The sequence below is a fragment of the Herpailurus yagouaroundi genome, unplaced genomic scaffold, assembly GCF_014898765.1.
Source record: "Herpailurus yagouaroundi ecotype Mexico unplaced genomic scaffold, PumYag 180, whole genome shotgun sequence".
NCBI lineage: Eukaryota > Metazoa > Chordata > Mammalia > Carnivora > Felidae > Herpailurus > Herpailurus yagouaroundi.
The window spans coordinates 3,344,316-3,366,049 of NW_024412411.1; the positions used below are offsets into that span (position 1 = coordinate 3,344,316).

General features: G+C 36.5%; 1 protein-coding gene across 2 annotated transcripts in view; it reads right to left on the minus strand.

Annotated features, from left to right (window-relative positions):
* The window catches only part of RAB6A (RAB6A, member RAS oncogene family), an 85,942-nt gene that overhangs the window by 17,645 nt on the left and 46,563 nt on the right, over nt 1-21,734 (minus strand). Inside the window, exons 3-6 of one of the 2 annotated variants that reach the window (XM_040489291.1) lie at nt 14,801-14,854; nt 13,315-13,420; nt 11,229-11,340; nt 3,582-3,675 (exon numbers count right to left, since the gene is read on the minus strand). In XM_040489291.1, the coding sequence (XP_040345225.1) occupies nt 3,582-3,675; nt 11,229-11,340; nt 13,315-13,420; nt 14,801-14,854 (366 nt within the window). Of the gene's footprint in view, nt 1-3,581; nt 3,676-11,228; nt 11,341-13,142; nt 13,249-13,314; nt 13,421-14,800; nt 14,855-21,734 lie in introns of both variants that reach the window. The other variant, XM_040489290.1, reaches the window with a different exon arrangement.

The following is a 21,734-nucleotide window of genomic DNA, read 5'->3' on the forward strand; positions in this document are numbered from 1 at the left end:
ATTTTTTGGTTTCATTGTCTTAATTGGTGGGGGAGAGGGAGAGTGGTTCCAGGATTTTTGTCTTAACTAAATTATGCAAGATTACAAAGCAAAGGTCTATAAATATTGAAATAAAATTCTATTACTATGGTAGTCCTTATAAAATGCAAAGTAATGGTTTTCATGAGTTAAGAAAGAAGCTACAAAAAAAACCCAAAACCGAAGGCAGCTAGCTCTCTTCCAAATTTGAAAACATTAATTTTAATCATATTTGTATTTAAAAGACAATAAAATCAAGTCCCAGTAGAATTAGGCACTTCAGCAAGATCACATATTCAGATATATCTAAATAAGGAGAAATAGGGGCACCTGCGTGGCTCCGTCAGTTGAGCATCTGACTCCTGATTTTGGCTCAGGTCATGACCTTGCAGTTTGTGGAATCGATCCCCAGGTCAGGCTCCTTACTGACAGTATGGAGCCTGCTTGGGATTCTCTCTCTCCCTCTCTTTCTCTCTGCCCCTTCCCTGTTCATGCTTGCACATTCTTTCTCTCTTTCTCAAAATAAGTAAATAAACATTAAAATAAAACAAATAAATAAGGAGAAATAATAAAGTAGCAAATAGGTTTTGAATTCAGAGTAAGATTGCTTTGTAAAAGAATTCTCCCTTCGTTATCACTGGCTAGCTATATCTAGTGTTTGTATGGGTCAGGCTTTTAGAAAAAATTATGTGCCAAATGCTGAAAAAGTTCTAAAATCAAATTGAGGTAATGGTTGCACAATTCTATAAATTCCCTAAAAAAACCCTAGATGTTCAACATCGTTCATCATCAAGGAAATACAAATCAAAACCACAATGAGATACCACCTCACACTTTTAAAATTAACTATTCTACAACCCAGCAACTGCACAACTAGGTATTTATTCAAAGGATACAACAATGCTAATTTGAAGGGGCACATGCACCTCAATGTTTATAGCAGCACTATCAACAATAGCCAGATTATACAAAGAGCCCAAATGTCCATCAATTGATAAATGGATAAAGAAGATGTGGTATATGCGCGCGCACGCGCGCGCGCGCACACACACACACACACACACACACACAGGAATATTACTCGGCGATCAAAAAGAATGAAATCTTGCCATTTGCAACAACATGGATGGAACCAGAATGTATTATGCTAAGTAAAATAAGTCAGTCAGAGAAAGATAAATATATGATTTCACTCGTATGTGGAATTTAAGAAATAAAACAGATGAACACAGGGGAAGGGAAAGGAAAATAAGATAAAGAGAGGGAGGCAAACCATAAGAGACTCTTAAATACAGAGAACAAACAGGGTTGCTGGAAGGTTGCTGGGTGGAGGGATGGGCTAAATGAGTGATGGGCATTAAGAAGGGCACTTGTTGAGATGAGCACTGGGTAAGTAACTGATGAATCACTAAACACTACTCCTGAAATCATTATTACACTACATGTTAACTAACTTGGATTTAAATAAAATTTTAAAAATTAGAAGAAAAAAAAGCAAGAAAACCCTGAATTATTCATTTAAAACAAGTGATTTGTGGTATGGAAATTATGCTTCAATAAAACTATTAAGAAATAATGTGCTTATAAAATAGCAAATGAATGACATACCTCATTTTCTCAACATCCTGAGAGTTATCTAAACTTAGAAGCAATTAAATATCATCAAGATGCTAGCTGTCACTAGTGACCAATGTATGCTGAGGACTTTAGACCTCCAAACCTATGAGACTTCTCAGGGTTAGGACTAGAGGGCCACAGCAATCCCTTCAGACATTAACCCAGCCTGAAAGATGTCCCAAAGGCCATACTTTGACATATAAGCAACTAGCTCATATCCTTATCAAAATGTCTGTAATAGAAAAAGCTAGATGAGGCTACCCACTGCTTTGTCCTAGAACAGTGACAGATGATAATAATTGTGCTAATTACTTCTATTACTCAAAAAATTTTTTTGAAGTTTTATTTATTTTTGAGAGAGAAAGAGCATGAGTGGGGGAGGGGCAGAGACAGAGAGGGAGACAGAATCTCAAGCAGGCTCCAGGTTCTGCGCTGTCAGCACAGGGCCCGATGCAGGGCTCAAACCCACAGACTGCGAGATCATGACCTGAGTCGAAGTTGGATGCTTAACTGACTGAGCCAACCAGGCACCCAAATATTACTCAAAATGTTAAATTATCTGTGGTTCCAATGGGTTCATTTACTTATCATTTTCTTTCTTTCTTTTTTTTAAAACATTTTTTAATGTTTATTTGTGAGAGAGAGAGAAACAGAGACAAAGCATGAGCGGGGGAGGGGGACAGAGAGAAAGGGAGACACAGAATCTGAAGCAGGCTCCAGGCTCTGAGCTGTCAGCACAGAGCCCAACATGGTGATGGAATCCATGAACCACGAGATCATGACCTGAGCTGAAGTCAGACACTTAACCAACTGAACCACCCAGGTGCCCCTACATATCATTTTCTAAATTCCATAGACATTGGCAGGCTCTGGGAGTACATAATTTTGATGGGAGAAATACTTCCAGTATAACGTGGTACTTCTATGACAGTGGTTTCACAAAGGTCAGGGGCCTGAGAAAACACAGAAAACTCATTTACTGCTAAACAGAATAGCGTGTAGATATAGTATGGTAAAGAATGTCAGGAAAAAAAAATGTCTTTGAAGAGCTGACATCTAAAATGAAACTTAAAAGGATGAATACGTTATCAGTCAAGAAAGAAACTGAACATTCTAATCAAAGAGAACACCATGAACAAAAAGATTTAGAGCCATGGAAGAGTATGCTACAAGGAGGGAATTAGTAACAGTTCAAAATTACTTAAATATATCTCAAGACAAGGAGAGATGGGAAAGAAAGTGTCAAAACTGAAAATAATATATAAAATTTTTCTTAAAGCTCAACTTATTCAGTTTATAGGATTTTATTTTAACCTTCTACTGATCACCTAGAAATAAAAAAAATAATTTATTGGTTTGAAAATCCTATAAATCTGGGACCACTACTCTGTATGATATGCAGCCCTAGAAAATTAAGCAGTTCAGTTTTTGGCTACTCCATCTTTTAGAGAAGTTTGATAATGTGAGGTCTCTTCATATTTTCCAGCTTCCCCAAAACACTGCTGTTATAAACACTGTTAAAACAGCAGCAGTTATTAAGGATAAAGTAACCAGAATATACTTTCACAACCACAAGCAAAATACCATTCTCATGGCATTTTCTCATGGTACTTTCTTTTGTCATTAAACTCTAAAATTTAAAAAAAAAAAAAAACAACTTTTTACCTTGAAACAATGCAATAGGAGGCAGGGTATGGTTAAGTTTACAACCTTGCGATCATAATGAAATAGTTGTCCTGTGCACAATCTGAAAAGTTTGGCAAGCCTTTTCTCTTTTTCCAAAAACTGTGTCACATTTATCTTTTTTCACTGTTTATCATGTTACTAGTTCATGAGGTCTGCTGTCCAACCAAAAGAAAATCTTACACTAGAGAATACTCCCACAATTATTTTATAACATCTCTTTTCAATTTGATAACCTCTATCCATACTCTAAGGACACTCACCTGTTTTACATTGTATCCTGCTTTTGCACTTGTTTCAATAAACATAACATTCAGCTCTTTGGCTTTCCTCTCTCCTTCCTCAATTGATACTTGCCTGTAAAACAAATTCAAAAGATAAATTCCTCTTTTTGCAAGATGGTATTGTAAAGAATATAAACAAGATTCTGAAAATAACTTTTCTTTTTGTTAAGTTTATTTATTTGAGAGAGACAGCACGAGTGGGGGATGGACAGAGAGAGAGCGAGACAGAGAATTACAAGCAGACTCCATGCCATCAGCATGGAGCCTGATGTAGGGCTCGAACCCATGAAACTGCAAGGTCATAACTTGAGCTGAAACCAACAGCTGGATGCTTAACCAACTGAGCCACCAAGATGTCTATGAAAATAACTTCCCTCGTATGTGTGCTGGTTACACAGATAAGAATAGTTTGAAAATTCATCAAGCTGCAGTACACTTAAAATTTGGGTACTTCTGTGTGTATGTTATACCTTACTAAAATTTTTTAAAAAGGCATTTTTTAATGATTTGCTTTTATTTGGCTGACCTCATCCTGTAATTTTTTTATTTTTAAAATCTTAATAGCCTGCTATTTTCTCTTAATATTAGATCATAAGCATTTAGTCTTATGATTAAAAACTTCATGTAAAATAATTTTTTATTACTGGACAATTTGTCAATTTGCTACTATAATTTATGTAACCACCCCCAAACTGTTAAAAATGCTAAAAAATTTTTTTTCAAATTTCATACTACTGTGAAAAATGTTGCTATAAATATCTTTGTGCATAATATTTTATGCACTGTGGGTCTTTTCTTTAGGATAGATTTTGTGGATTTCTCTAAGTGGAGTCAAAAGGCATGTATATTAAATTCTCTTGATACATTTTATAGGGCATTTGGTGACACATTATAATTAGCAGCAATGTGTCTCAAATTGTAATATGTTCTTTAAGTACAAGATTATGTCACTTATCTTGGTGTTCCTAGTGCCTAGCTGGCATATAGATATGTAATAAATATGCAAATATTCTAATTAAGTGGATCTAAAATATCAGCTGACAAACTCAGCTTCCTACAACACAGAAAACCAAAGCAATGCAAGAGAATTTCCACAAGCTCTCACATCTATCCACCAATCTATGTGTGTGTACCCTTATATTCTACTTCTAGTCCTGCTACTATGGAGGAAACTGTCCTTACTCCCCAAACTTCACCTTTGTACTAGATTCCACTCTCTTCTTGCCTACAAGATATTATTCTAGAAATTCTCCACTCTCTATAAAAGTTAGGAAAGAAGAAAATGAGTATTCTTAAGCAAAGAGAACAACAGCACAGAAATTCTCTTATATAGCAATCCACCTGTTAATAATGTTTTACTACATCTGCTTGTTTTATCCTCTCATTTCTATGTATTTATGTATGTGTGTGTGTATGTGTGTGTGTGTATAAATTAAAAAAAAAAAAACAAAAACACACACTGGAGAGTAAGTTGACAATTTGCAGACCTTTAGCCCTAAATATATCAACAATGTGGGTTTTTTTTTTAATGTTTACTTATTTTGAGAGAGTGGGGGAGGGAGAGAATCCCAAGCAGGCTCCGTGCTGTCAGCGCAGAGCCCAACATGGGGCTCAATCTCACATACCATGAGAGATCATGACCTGAACCAAAATCAAGAGTCAGATGCTTAACTGATTGAGCTATGTAGGTGTCCCAACAGTGTGCATTTCTTTAAAACACTTCTATCAGACGCCCTAAAATTTACTCTTTGGACCTGTTCTCTATTTATAATTACTCCCTTGGTGATCCCAGGCAGTATTATGGTTTTAAATACCCATCTACATGCTGATTAATCCCAAACTTATTTATCTAGCCTGGACTGCTGCTCTGAACTCCAGGCTCATATATCCAATTGCCTACCTGACATCTAATTACATATTAGAATATCTAATAGCAATTCTAAATTTAAAATGACCAAAATTGAAGTCATAATATTTATTCCATCCTAAACCACCTCTTTATGAAGTGTCTCCCTATCTCAGTTAATGACAGTTAATCAGGCCAAGAATCTAGGCATCATTCTTGACACCCCATATTCTGTCCATCATTATGTATTCTATCCATTGCATGAGTATATCTTCAACAGTTCTACCTTCAAAATGTATCTGAATTTGACCACTGATCACTACACATGCTACCACTATCCTGGTCCAAGTCATCATCATTTCTTGCTTCGATTTCAGCCTGGATTACTCTCTTCACTTCTACTCTTACATATTTTCCACAGAGCAAACAGTGATTTATGAAAAGTTACTCTTTTGCTTGAATCCTCCAATTTTTTTTTTTTAATGTTTATTTCTGAGACAGAGAGAGACAGAGCATGAGTGGGGAGGGGCAGAGAGAGAGGGAGACACAGAATGTGAAGCAGGCTCCAGGCTCTGAGCTGTCAGCACAGAGCCTGATGTGGGGGCTTGAACCCACAAACCATGAGATCATGACCTGAGCCGAAGTCAGTTGCTCAACTGACTGAGCCACCCAGGCACCCCATGAATCCTCCAATTTCATTCAGAGTCTTTACTTTGCCCTACTTGACCTGGTCTTTATTGTCTTTTTCAAAAACTATTATTTTTTAACCTCATTGCCTACTACACTTTCCATCATTCTCCTCACCAGCTATATACGATTCCTTGCTGTTCTTCAAATAAACTAAATGTATTCCCAACTCAAGGATTTTGCATTTTCTGGGCCATCAGCTTAGAACCTTTTCCTCCTCAGGATATCTGCATAGTTGACTCCCTTGCTTCCTTAGCATATTTACTCAAAACTCACCATTTTCTCAATGAAGTCTTCCATTTCTATTCCATCTAATATCTTAAACTCACACCTGACATTTCATATTTCTTTTCCCTTTCTTTTGTACTTTTAGCATGTTATCATTATCAAACATACCATGCTTTTTTTTTTTTTTTCACTATGTGTTTCTTTGACTTATTTATTTGCCTGGTTCATTTTCTGAAATAAAAGTTCCTTGAAGACTTGGCTTTTTTTGTTTACTATTCTACCCTAGAGTAGCATCTTCTGAAACATAAGTGGTACTCAATAAATACTTCTGAATGAATGATTATTATGAGTGAATGACTATCCTACATGTAAGGATTCCAGAGAAATTCTTCCTAGTTTTAAAACTAGGAGTCACCCTAATCAAATGGTTGAAGGTCAGCTATAGCAATTGTCCCAACTGTGGTTTGATTTTGTCGGAATCATGGGAATGCAAGCTGGTGCAGCCACTCTGGAAATCAGTATGGAGGTTCCTCAAAAAACTAAAAATAGAACTACCCTACGACCCAGCAATTGCACTAGTAGGCATTTATCCACGGGATACAGGTGTGCTGTTTCGAAGGGACACATGCACCCCCATGTTTATAGCAGCACTATCAACAATAGCCAAAGTATGGAAAGAGCCCAAATGTCCATCGATGGATGGATGGATAAAGAAAATGTGGTATACATATACAATAATCTTATCAGAATCAGCTAGAAGATTCATTAAAATACAGATTTAAGGATACCATTCTAAACTCATTCAATCACAGCATCTAAAAGTAGGATCTAAAACCCCCAAATTTAACTGCTGAAACAACTACAGCACCGTAAGTTAACTAAAATTTAAATAAAACAAAAAACAAAAAACAAAAATTGAAAAAGTTGACCATGATCTTTATAGCCAGAATCTTAAAAAAGGGTCTAATAAGCCAATTTACCCACTGATTCTCAAAATTTAAACATCTGGGAATCACTGGGCTACAGGGGACAGAAAGTATTGAGCATCAGGGCACTTATTTTGAAACACTGAAACAGATATACTCTGGTCTTTTCTACAAGTTTTTACACACAACAAATGTAATTCTCAATGTGATAAAGACATTTATCTTTGAATCATTTTTATTAAAACTTTTTCTCCTAATTACCAAAGTAATTTTTAAAAAGGGCAATCATTAGGGGTGCCTGGGTGGCTCAGCTGGGTGATCACTGGACTTCGGCTCAGGTCATAGTCTTAGGTTCGTGAGCTCAAAACCTGCGTCAGGTTCTGGGCTGACAGTTCAAAGCCTGGAGCCTGCTTCAGATTCTGTGTCTCCCTCTCTCTCTGACCTTCCTCCACTTGTTCTCTCTCTCTCTCTCAAAAATAAACAAACCTTTAAAAAAAAGAAAGGGCACTCATTAACATTAGAGTCCTCCATAATCCTACTCCTTCTCAAAGATGTAGAGACAGTTAAGTCCCATGTATGCTTATACAGATTTATTCTAAAAAAAAAAAAAAAGAAAAAGAAAAAATATATATATACATCTACCATCAATTTTCTTAAAAAAATTTTTTTAGGGGCACCTGGGTGGCGCAGTCGGTTAGGCGTCCGACTTCAGCCAGGTCACGATCTCGCGGTCCGGGAGTTCGAGCCCCGCGTCGGGCTCTGGGCTGATGGCTCATAGCCTGGAGCCTGTTTCCGATTCTGTGTCTCCCTCTCTCTCTGCCCCTCCCCCGTTCATGCTCTGTCTCTCTCTCTGTCCCAAAAATAAATAAAACGTTGAAAAAAAATTTTTTTTTTAAAATTTTTTTAATGTTTATTTATTTTTGAGAGAGACAGAGACAGAATGCGAATGGGTTAGGGGCGGAGAGAGAGGGAGACACAGAATCCAAAGCAGGCTGCAGGCTCTGAGCTGTCAGCACAGAGCCTGACGCGGGGCTGGAACTCACGAGTGAGATCATGACCTGAGCCGAAGTCAGAAGCTCAACTGAAGTCGGAAGCTCAGCAGACTAAGCCAACCAGGCACCCCTACCATTGATTTTTTTTTTTTAACATAAAGAATATCATGCTATACATACTGATCAAATCATTTTTTAAGCTTCATGTGTTAGACATCAATAAATTCCTCTCATTCTTTTTAGTAGCTACGTGTACTTCATTTATAAAATGCTACTGCTACTGATGGACATTTAGATTGATTTTAATTTTTAATATTACAAATAATGTTGAAATAAACATTCTTTTTTTTTTTAATGTTTATTTATTCTTGAGAAAGAGAGCGTGAACAGGGGAGGGGCAGAGAGAGAGGGAGACACAGAATCTGAAACAGGCTCCAGGCTCTGAGCTGTCAGCACACAGCCCAACATGGGGCTCGAACACACAAACTGTGAGATCATGACCTGAGCCAAAGTCAGACGCTTAACTGACTGAGCCACCCAGGCGCCCCTGAAATAAACATTCTTATATGTTCATTTTTTTCCCCACATTTGTGCAGGTGTATCTGTGCAATTACTGGAGGTGGGTTTGAGTCCATGAGTATTTTAAATTCTGATACTGTTAAACTGCTTCATCCCAATGTATTAGTTACATTTTCAGTATATGAAGAGTTCTTGTTTATTAAATTCTTGTCAATACTGTGTATTATCAATCTTCTGAATAACGGTTGATCTAACAGGTAAATATGATCTTCATATCGATAATATTCAGACTTAACCAATCTTTGTCTTTATGGCTTTAAGGTTTCATGTCATGATTCTAAGAAAAAATTTTTATTAAAAACAATATTTTTTATTTAAAATTTTTATGTTTATTTATTTTTGAGACAGAGAGAGACAGATCATGAGCAGGGGAGGGGCAGAGAGAGAGGGAGACATAGAATCCGAAGCAGGCTCCAGGCTCCGAGTTGTCAGCACAGAGCCTGACACAGGGCTCGAACTCATGAACCATGAGATCATGACCCGAGCCGAAGTCAGATGCTCAACCAACTGAGCTACCCAGGCTCCCCTTATTACAAACAGTATTTTTTAATGTTTGTTTTTTGAGACAGAGAGAGATAGAATGTGAGTGGGGGAGGGGCAAAGAGAGGAAGACACAGAATCTGAAGCAGGCTCCAGGCTCTGAGCTGTCAGTACAGAGCTCAATGTGGGGCTCAAACTATTGAACAGTGAGATCATGGCTTGAACCAAAGTCAGACACTTAACCCACTGAGCCACCCAGGCGCTCTTCATGTCATGCTTATAAAAGGTCACCCACTCACTACCAAAACATTTTTCTTCTAATTCTTTTTTAACAAACACTTAAATCTTTTACTCATTTTAAAATTAATTTAGTGGAATGAACAAGGTTTTAATTTTTAAAAAATGTTAACAGTTGAAGGGTGATAGTCTGGCAAAAATTGCTGAGAAAGGCAGTTAATTCCAAACCAATGGACATACATTACCTTGAAGAAAAAATTACTTCAAGTATAATTTTCTAGCATTTGTGTACTCAACTGAAATATTACATAATAAAATAAAAGATGATATACTCATCCATTTGGCTAACTCTACCTGTTAAAACAAAACAATTCAGATACACAATTTTTCTATTTAAAAATTAAAGTATTGGGGGGGGGTGCTCAGTCAGTTAAGCATCCAATTCTTGATTTCAGCTCAGGTCATGATCTCACAGTTCATGGGATCAAGCCCTGCATTGGGCTCCATGATGACAGTGTGGAGCCTGCTTGGGATTTTCTCTCCCTCTTTCTCTCTGCCCCTCCCCTGCACACACGCGCACGCACTCTCTCTCTCTCTCAAAATAAACATTAAAAAAGAAAATAAAAGAACGAGAGACTCTCTACTAGAAGAATATATACCTATATCATCTTTAAATTCTCATAGTGTAGATAAATAAAATAGTGAAAATTTATGATGCCAATTGATGTCCAAACAATTATTTTCATAAAGGAAAGATGATTATACTCTGAGTTTACTTTTAAATCAAGAAAAACTTTTTTGTCACTGTACTGCCAATTCCAAATGAAGTACCATGGGAAGAAATGGGCTTAACATTTGCACAAGCCTTGGAACATATTGGATTTCTTTGCAACATTTTAATTAATAGTACAAATTCAATACCCGAATTTCAATATCCGTCTCATGAATAAACAAACAGCAATAGTAAAAGCTTCTACTATTAAGTGAAATGATCAAGACTATTTAAAGCAGAAAGACTATCCAGTAGATTACTTAGGATGCTGAAGGCAGATATTCAAGCCATGGGCTCTACAGTGAATGTTAATAATTTTGCATCCTGTGACTTGAATATGGCTTTGCTCATTTGACTAAGGTATTACAATCAAGCTATTCAGTTCAACTACACAGTCTGGTTCAACCATACAACTTATAAAAAGAAAAGAAAAACTACACCACTGAATTATAATGAATATTTATAAGAAGTCTACCAAAAGAGTGTGCATTTAATCATTATGAATAATTTTTAAAGATAGGACTTGTTTCTTCAAACATTTTGTCCTTTAACAAAATACTGCTCATGTTTATGAGGCCTAAAAAATGCAAAATAGTTACCAGCTTCGTGTGTAAACAATCTTTGTTTCCCCCCACACGTAAACAATCTTGCACAAGAACTATTTACACACGGGCTTACACAAAACAAAAAAACTCATTTTCCTTTAAGGAAATGTTCAATGTTTACATTTATATTTCAGGTTCTCACACTGAAGAAAAGGGGGGTATAAACTTAAGAATTAAACATGTCTCCTTTCAAAACAATTCTTTAGTAATAAAAATAACAGGTTGTTTAAGGAAGAAATCAAACATTTGATACACATACAAAATCACTCTATACCTCTTGTCAGCAAGATCTGTTTTATTTCCTACTAGCATGATGATAACATCACTTCCTCTTTCTGTTCTGACATCATCAATCCATTTTGTAGTTTGCTGGAATGAGTTAACATCTGGTATAGGAGGGTGGACAGAGAGATTAGTGTTACCGCAAAGTCTCCCCAAGTGACAGACTAAAAAAACAAAAATAAAGGAAAACAAACCCTGGAAGTTGGAGGGGGGGTGGCACATTAGGACCCACTTTTAATGTGCCTGCAACATAACTCCATTTTATCTGAGTACAACTGTCAGTGACAAATCACAAAAATAAAGTCCTCAAGGTTCCTTTTATAGTATAAAAATTTTGAACATGACCAAATGAATGCAATGTACCATATATAATGAAAATTAAAAAAAAAAAAAGCATTTTAAAATTTATGGACAGCTACGGCAGATAACATGGTGTCACATTGCCACAACGTTTTTTGATTACTTACACATACCCAACATGACAAAGAAAGCATCTCCAAAAGTATGTCAGCCAGTAAATCCCAACACATCCAGAAAATTTGTAAAGCTTTAAATAGCTTTAAACACCACTGTTTGCACGGCTTGTTCAGTTTGTGATCACTTTAACTTGAAGTTTATTAGTTTAATGCACCAGAATCACTTGTAACAAAATCCATCTTTCCTAGCACCCAATTCTAAGTAGAATAGTTAAACACTTTTTATAGCAGCTCCAGAAAACAGTTTACTAATATTTTAACCACATGTGCATTTTTAAAGAAAAAGACACCAGGTTTCACTTGATTTGGTTAAAGTAAGCACAAACATTTTAAAGCTGCAAAACTTGTCAATGCACAATGAACATACATTGTTTTAAACAAGTAGCAACCCAAAGTAAAGCTTCAAGAAAAGAAAGATTGCATATAGCACATACCCCACCCCCCCCAAAGGTCTCTGAATGCAAACTTATAACTTATAATTCTGCCATTGCAATTATTAAGTAGGTATGACTTCTAGCAGATATACAAAAATGTATAGTATCACTAACGCAAATCAATAGTTTGTATATGTAACACTCTTTTTGAAATAAGTCTAAGATGTGACACTATTCTGGTTTTCCTACAAATTATGGACTACTATATGGAATGATGGCTTAACATTGCCTGATATATATAATAAACCAATTTACAAAGACAATTTTAATCAGAGAGCATTTCCCTGTCAGTCACCATGTTCTGTGGGAAATTTACAGGCACTTAAAATGCCAAAGACATTATTCAGTCTTTAGGGAAAAGAAAAAGGAAGATCATCACTTGTTTTAGTCTCCTATTTAAAATTTCTTTTTGGAGAGAAATGAAAGTGTAATTTGTTAGCAAAAAAAGTCAGTCACAGAATCCAGATGTGATTCAAATGAAAATGATTAATAGAAAACTGCACATTACATGTTTTCTCTGCCTTCTCTAGAGAGAGGATGGCTGGAAGTGGAAAGCAGAGAAAAGTTGGCTAGCAGAAGCTTTTAATAGCCTCAACAGAGAGCCTTGGAGAATCTGAAAATTTTGGCAAGAGGCTTAAATGCAGATTATTTTATTTTAGAGAAATCTGAGATCAAGTTAAATGAAAAAGGAGACATTCTTCCAACCATAATTATGGTGTGACTTAGGGATAACAGGATACTAAGAAAGCCTTGGAGAGAATTCATGATTAGATCTGAAGGAAAATTTCCATGGCAAAAAAACCTGGCACAGTGGAAATAAAGCATATTGGTACAAACACAAAAGCAAATATTTCTGACCTAGCTGGTCTATAAGGTTTGCTATGACAAAACTCATTTTTACATGCTAGTATAGAAAACAAGCACAAGACAAGAACATGCATGCAGCTAAGCTAAAGGTTGAAAGAAGATTAGAAATGCATAATTCCCCCCACTCACTTGTGATATCATAAACAACAACTGCCACAGTGGAGTCACGAATGTAGCTAGGAATCAAGCTCCTGAACCGCTCTTGACCTGCTGTGTCCCATAATTGCAATCGTACCTAACAACAAAATCAGTCAAACAAGCAAGAAAAATAAGAAAGGTCAACCCGTTGCAAAATACCTACTTGTGATATCGTAAACTACTACGGCTGCAGCAGAATCACGGATGTAACTGGGAATGAGGCTACGGAAACGTTCCTGACCCGCAGTATCCCACAGCTGCAGCCTGATCTGTGGGATGGGAAAAAATAAATAAAAAAAAAAAAAAACCAAACTCATACTAAAAAGAAAAAAGAAATAATGTTTTTAAAGGGGAGAAGGTGGGAAGGAGGTAAAAAGTAGACTCATGCAAAAGGTTGCAGGGATGAGAAGAATGAAAATAACACAAAACTCCTTTCCTTTTTCAAAAGAGAATAGTATTAAAAATTTGCTCTGAAGGTACAGGACTTAAAAATGGCAATAGGGGAATATTTCACAGAATCAGAAATACAGCTCCCTTTTTTTCACTCCCTATAACCTCTCTTTGAATCTTATGCCTTCCAGACAGCAAAAAGTAGATTCTGTTGACGTTCAGTGAGCATAAAAGGGAAAAATGAAAGTAAATGTCAACAAGCAGCCCTGGCTATCAGAGTAAAGGAGTGAATGCTTCTCTGAAAGCCTCTCTGAAGTTAAAAGCATCTCTTTTCTATTGAGTCCAGAAATTGGGTCTTTGACTACTGTGCTTATGTTTCTCCCACATGTTTCTTCCCAGAACACTGTACATAACCCAACAAAAAAAGGAAAAATATCTTTTTGCAACTCTACATAAAAATTTCTTTATTTTCTTACTTTTTCACATCTACATTTGAGGAAGAAAAGCCTGAAAACAAGTAGTACTGTACTATTACAAAGCAATTTCTAAGCTTTCAAAATTTAAGAAATGGCATGCTAAACATTAAAACATAAAAGAAAAACCCACACACTTCTAGGAAATAATATTAGAAGCACAATAATGTTTTTTTGGGTCTAGGTCCTGAAATAATGCATTTAAGACAGTCACTGCTTAGTTGATAGGAATCTCTTCCAGAGACAATAGGCTGGAATACACTGTGCTTAAAGGGAGCATTCCAAAAGACAGGTGTCTAAATCCAACAAATAAATACATATTACTTCTTCTATTCACAGTCACTTTGGTATACATCATATTCTGACAAATTAAATCTCGAAATTCACAAATGATGTGATATTCAAATGAAATATTTCTGAATGCTTCAAGAGTAGCACTCAAAAAGTCTTTAGCAGCTCTAATTTCTTGATGAAAATACTCTTCATTATCTCAATGCTATCTGTTATCATTTTTCCAAATCAGGATGACATATTTTATTTAGCAAGCCTAGGGCCTTCAGGGCTTTCCAGTAACTTGGCCTTCTCTCCCCTTTGCATTTTACTTGGGGATTAAGTCAGAATGCTAAGTACTACCACTCTGTAATAACAGTTTTTCTCAAAGCTTATACACTAACTCTGTCAACTTTACTAAGAACTTCTTACGATGACAATTACTGATTACAGCTTTGATCACAGTTTTCTATCCTGGAGTGCTGCAGAAAATTGCACACTGAAAACATTACTCACTGTTCGATCCTCCAAGTACATTGTTTTTGATAAAAAGTCAATACCAATTGTTGCCTGTAAAACAAAATAAAACAAAAAAATTAAATAATAATAATAGTTTAATGGCAGTCAGCAGTTTAGGGTTCAAATGATAATTATGACTTCTATAATTAGAAGAAATAATTAATAAACATATCACAGCTAAGTATAAATGACCAAAATTTTTAGTGATAATGGCTTCCACCACTGAACATGTGCTGTGTAGTAAGGGATTCTTTAAGGCCCTTTACATGACCATCTCTAATCCTCATACATCTCTGCAAGGGTAGCTATTGTCAACCCTATTTTAATCTTTTATAGTTAATAATATTGGGGTTCAGAGAAGTTAAAAAACTTGTCTAGGGAAACAAAGCTTTTGCTATGGAGCTGAGAGTAAAAGCCCAGCTTTTTCCAATATATAAAGGTACAGAGATTTTCCACATACCCCCTACCCCCACATATGCATAAAACCCCCTACTATCAACATCCCCCACCAAAGCAGTACCATTGTTACAGCTGATGAACCTACTGACACTGATTTTATACATACACATAAGTATATATAAAATATAAACATTATATATTATACAAATAAATAATGTATATAAAATATATAAACTTAAAATTATATATACATATAATTACATGCACATATATATATATACACACATATATATAATTTCTTTTAAGTTTATTTATATATTTTGAGATAGAAAGCACAAATGCGCCAGGGAAGGGGGGATGGGCGGCAGAGAGAGAGAGAGAGAGAGAGAGAGAGAGAATGAGAGAATGAATCCCAAGCAGACTCTGCACTGTCAGAGCAGAGCCTGATGTGGGACTCAAACACACAAACCATGAAATCATGACCTGAGCCTAAGTAGGACACTTAAAAGACTGAGCCACCCAGGCGTCCCTGACACTCATGTATTTTTTAAGACAGATTTTACTTCTAAATTGTGGTAAAATATGTATCATAAAATGTGACATTTTGACCATGTTAAGTGTACAATTCCACGGCAGTGATTGCATCCACAATGATGTACCACTGTCAACACTATCTGTTTTTAACACTTTTTTATAACCCCAAACAAAAACTCTGTGCCCATTAAGCAATAACTTATTATAATGTATGGATATACCAAGATTTCTTTATCCGTTCATCTACTGTCGGACATGGGTTGTTTCCATCCTTTGGCTACTGTGAGTTCCTATTTTCAATTCCTCAGTATATACTTAACAGTGGAATTGCTAAGCCATATGATAATTCTATTTAAACTTTGTGAGGAAATGCTAGACTGTCTTCCCACAGTAGTAGCATCATTTTGAATTTCCAATAGCAATGTATGAAGATTCCAATGTTTCCACATCCTTGTCAGCATCTGTTAGTTTCTCTTTTTAAATATATAATACTCAACCTAGAAGGTAAGAAATGGAATCTTTTTGTGGTTTTGATTAACAGTTCTCTAGTGACTAATAATGTTGAGCATCTTTTCATGTGCTTACTGGTCATATGTACATCCTCTCTGAAGAAATGTCTATTCAAGTCCCTTGCCCATTTTTATTTTTTTAATTTTTTTTTTTTTACATTTATTTATTTTTGAGAGACAGAGCACAAGTGGAAGAGGGGCAGAGAGAGAAGACACAGAATCCGAAGCAGGCTCCAGGCTCTGAGCTGTCAGCACAGAGCCTGACGTGGGGCTCCAATTCACAAACCATGAAATCATGACCTGAGCTGAAGTCCGATGCCCAACCAACTGAGCCACCCAGGTGCCCCTCCCTTGCCCATTTTAAAATTGTGTCATTTTATTATTGATTTATAGTTCTTTATATATTTTAGATATCAAGCCCTTATCAGATATGTAATTTTCAAATATTTCCTCCCATTCTATAGGTTGGGCCTGGTGCTTTAATTGAAAACAAGTTGTCAATAGATATATGCATTTATTCATGAACTCTTAATTCTATTCCACTGGCCTATATGTCTATCTTTATTTTGATTACTGTAGCTTTGCAGTAAATTTTGAAATTGGGGGTGGGGGAGCCTGGGTGGCTCAGCTGGTTAAGCACCAACTTTGGCTCACGTCATGATGTCACAGCTCATGAGCCTGCTTTGGATTCTGTGTCTCCCTCTCTCTCTCTGCCCCTTCCCTGTTTCCTCTCTCTCTCTCTCTCTCTCTCTCTCTCAAAAATAAAATAACTGTTAAAAATTTTTTTTGAAATCAGTATTAGTCTTCCAATTATTATTTTCCTTTTTCGAGACTATTTTGGCTTCTGTAAATTAAAATTGACTCTTTCATTTCTCACAAATGGCAGCAGAAATCTGACAGGGATTGCACTGATTCTGTAGACTGCTTTGAGTAGTTAGTATTGACATCTTAATATTAAGTCTTCCAATCCCTTTGCCTGGGATGTCTCTCCACTTACTTAAGTCATCTTTAATTTTTTTTTTTTTTTTTTGTGAGCAGTGCTTTGTAGATTTCAATGATATACCGACTTTTATTAAGAAAGCAAACAAGCTTACAAGCAAGCAAGCAAGCAAGCAAGCTAGCGTTCTCCTTTATCCTAAACTATGTGACTACACATTACAAGTATATCTCTCTCTCTCTATAATTCCATTTTATGACATTTAATCTGAAAGTGTGTACCCTATTCTGTTATAGGCTGGGAATAATGGGCTTATAAATTCAAACTATTGTGCAAAAGCATCTAATTGACAAACCTGAAAAATATACAGGAATGGTATAGGGCTACATTTAAGAAATCTCATTAGTAGAACCTCATTTAATCAGATAATGTGGTAGAGGCAGCTAATCGTCTAGACAAATATCCCATTTTCCCCTTCTTCCTTATTAAAAAAATCAAACATTTATTTAAATCCATACTTTTCCCATTAAAAAGACTACATTTTCCAGTCTTCTTTGTGCTTTAAATGGGGTTGACTCAGTTGAGAGGTGCACTGTTGGTATTTTTCCTTTTCTCCTTCTTCCTGCCTGGATATGGATACCACATCCAGAACTCCAGGAACCATTCAGTAACCATGAAGCAACCTTCACAAGGAAGTCATATATGAATGAGATCTGATTAAATTTAGAAGGCATCTTAGTCCCAGATGACCATGGAGCTGCCACACAAGCCCAGGACTACTTTACCTCTAAACTTCTTTTACATGAAAAAAATTCTCATATCACTTACCAATGTTATTTTATGTTTATTATAAACAGCCAAAAATAATTTTAATAGCTACAAACAAAAATATGCATTCTCAGATCTCACAGTCAACACATATAAATGTTTTTAAAATTAGTACAAAGTAAGACTTTATGATAAAATGTATAATAATCCCCTCCTTCCACTGCACTGTCCTAGTTTTGGGACATCATTCATACACTGTACTCATAAAGGTCAAAATTAACCTGAAAAGCATAGCCTGGTCCTGCCTGCTCTTCTTTTCAGTTAATTTTATTCCAAGCAGAGCTACAATGGCAAAGAAGTCGATCAGCCACAGGAATTAAGCCAAGAGCAGGAAAAATAGAAAGAATGGCTAGGAAACTAAACACTATCAGCTATTCTAGGATCTTAAATGTTACTGATGTGGAACTAATTCAAACTTTCATAAAAGAGGGATGAGACATCAGTGCTGCCTCTTGCTCATCTTCTTTATAGAAATGCAGAAGGCAATAATTGTAGAAGAAACCAAAGGTTAGAGAAAATTCTCCCACATATCTTAATTTATAGCTTCGCATTATTTTAAGTGTTAATTAATTCACTGGGTAAGGAAAGTCTACTTTTGTAAAAGACAAAAAATTAAACTGAGTACTTTTACTGTGGGAGCACACAATTCAAGATTGAATAATGACTTACCTAATACATCAGCATCAAGATAATAATGATAACTGTAGTTTGGATATTTATACTTGGATGCTCTCCACTCAGAACAGTGTTTATCTGCCCCCAATAGCAATTTTATAAAATACTGCAGATGTAAACTACTATTTTGTCTGACTTCCTTCCTACATAACTGTTTATCACCTTTTCTGATGCCATACACAGTCGAGACCCCTCAACATCATGATTTCAAGGAACATGAGTTTTCCTACACAAAAGTAATTAAGTAAGGAAAACAAGTTTTCCTCTGTACCAAGCAATGATAATCAGCTTCCTTTGTGGTCCAAACATACAAAGTTCTGTTGCCTAGCTGCTGCTTTCCCTAGCAGGAGAAAATAAATCAAGAATAAGTGTTGAGAAAGGCAAAGACTAGAATAAAGAAAGAAAAGAGTGGACAAGTTAAAGAAGAGTCTATCTAACACTGACTAACAGAGATAAGTAAAAACAATGAAGAAAGGCAAAGGATCCCAGAAGCAAGACGCTGATATGGGTTCCATTTTAGAAAGGTAACCATCCCATTACTACACATGTTTATATATATTTATGAATGTGTATATTTATGTATGTATGTATACTTTTCTCTTAGGTATCTTTGTGCCACATTACTTAGAACAGAAACTATGTAGAATCTATTTCAGAAATGAGTCGCTATAATAGGCATAGAATTTTACTTATGCAAGGTGAACAAGTTCTAGAGATCATTGTGCATATATTTAATACTGTATTGTATGCTTAAAAATCTGATTAGGAGGTAGATTTTATATTAAGTGTTCTTAGCACAGTTTGAAAAAAAAGGAACTGTTCTCCCCCTACCTCCCATAAAATGACAATAATTCTGATAGGAGAAAAAAAAGTCCTTAAAAATTAAAGAAAATTTAAAAATAAGAAATCAAACACTGGATGAGAAAAGTAGTCCCATTAGTGGGGCGGGGGTGGGGGGGTGGGAGTTGGGTGCAGATTTTATTTCCATATAACAAAGTATAATTTTGTGTAGAATAATTTAAAGCTTTAACTTAAAGAGGTTAAGGATGTATTTGATCACCACCATCTTCCTAGAAAAATTCACTTAAGCTGTTTTAAACATTTCAGTATTTTAAACTATGCAACCCTGAATTTATGGGTTTTTTTTTTCCCAATTAAGACAAATACTTTATTCAAATCCATCAGAGAAATGGACAGCGTGGGTTGTAACATTATGTTTTAAAGCACAGATCAGTAATTGTATATAAAGAGTATACACTGCTACATACAAATTAAACTGATCAGAGCACAACTTTAAAGCAGCACCTTTGTGATATTTTTAACTTTAGTACTCCTCTCCTCCTTCATTTCTCCTTCAACTGAATCCACACCAACCTCTTCATATCCTTCTCAAGGGCAGCCATGTCCTCAGAGGCTTCAGAAAACTCTTCTTCATCCATGCCCTCACCCACATACCAGTGAACAAAGGCATGCTTAGCATACATCAGGACATCAGGTCCAGGTGAGCCCAGGCCTCAGCAATGGCTGTGGTGTTGCTCAGCATGGCTGTACTTTGGCCAGGTCTCCACCAGATACCACAATGGGAGGCTGATAATTAATGCCAACTTTGAAGCCAGTGGGGCCCCAGTCCATAAACTGAATGGTACCCTTGGTCTTGATGGTGGAAATGGCAGCACTGACATCTTTGGGAACCATGTTGCGACAGTACAACATGCAGCAAGCCATGTATTTTTTTTTTTTTCTTTTTAATGTTTTTTTTAATTTTTTTATGTTTATTTATTTCTGAGACAGAGACAGAGCATGAGCAGGGGAGGGACAGAGAGAGATGGAGACACAGAATCCAAAGCAGGCTCCAGGCTCTGAGCTGTCAGCACAGAGCCCTACGCGGGGCTCAAACTCACAAACTGTGATATCACGACCTGAGCTGAAGTCGGTCGCTCAACCGACTAAGCCACCCAGGCGCCCTTTTAATGTTTATTTTTGAGAGAGAGGACGAGTGGGGGAGGGCAGAGAGGGAGACAAAGAATCTAAAGTGGCCTCCAGGCTCTGAGCTGTCTGCACAGTGACTGGCACGGGGCTCAAACCCCCAAACTGTGAGATCATGGCTTGAGCTGAAGTTGGACACTTAACAAACTGAGCCACCCAGGTGCACAGCAAGCCATGTATTTACCATGGTGAGAATCATATTTCACCATCTGGTTGGCTGGCTCAAAGCATGCATTAATGATCTCTGCTACAGAAAGCTGTTCATGGTAGCCTTCTCAGCAGAGATAACAGGAGCATATGTGGCCAGAGAGAAGTGGATGTGGGGATAAGGCACCAGGATAGTCTGGAATTCTGCAGATCAATATTCAGGGCTCCATCGAATCTGAGGGAAGCAGTGATGGAGAACACAATTTGACCTATCAACCTATTTAGTTTAGTGTTGGCTGGGCATTCAATATTGAGGTTTCCACGACAGATAGCATAGATGGCCTCATTGTCTACCATGAAGGTGAATTTATGTTGATTGTCACTTTGTAACAGCCTTTGGAATAAGAAACCCTCTAAATTCAAAGTAATCTCAGAAGTTAGTCTGAGCAATATAATCTTTCTCAAATAAACAAATGAATCTAAAACAGAAATAAAAAAAGAAAAATCTGTGGGTTTATAACTGGATAAAGAAAATAAGTGGTGAATAAGAAGAGCAACTTTAAGGGGCGCCTGGGTGGCGCAGTCGGTTAAGCGTCCGACTTCAGCCAGGTCACGATCTCGCGGTCCGTGAGTTCGAGCCCCGCGTCGGGCTCTGGGCTGATGGCTCAGAGCCTGGAGCCTGTTTCCAGTTCTGTGTCTCCCTCTCTCTCTGCCCCTCCCCCGTTCATGCTCTGTCTCTCTCTGTCCCAAAAATAAATAAATGTTGGAAAAAAAAAAAAAGAAGAGCAACTTTAAGAGAATCAATTCCAGACGCTCTACTTAAAAAGAACAGGTTTTTTTTTTCACTTTGACATACTGCCCAAATTTTGGTCAATTAAGGACTCTTTTGGCCAGTTTCCTTCTTTTTAAATGAAAT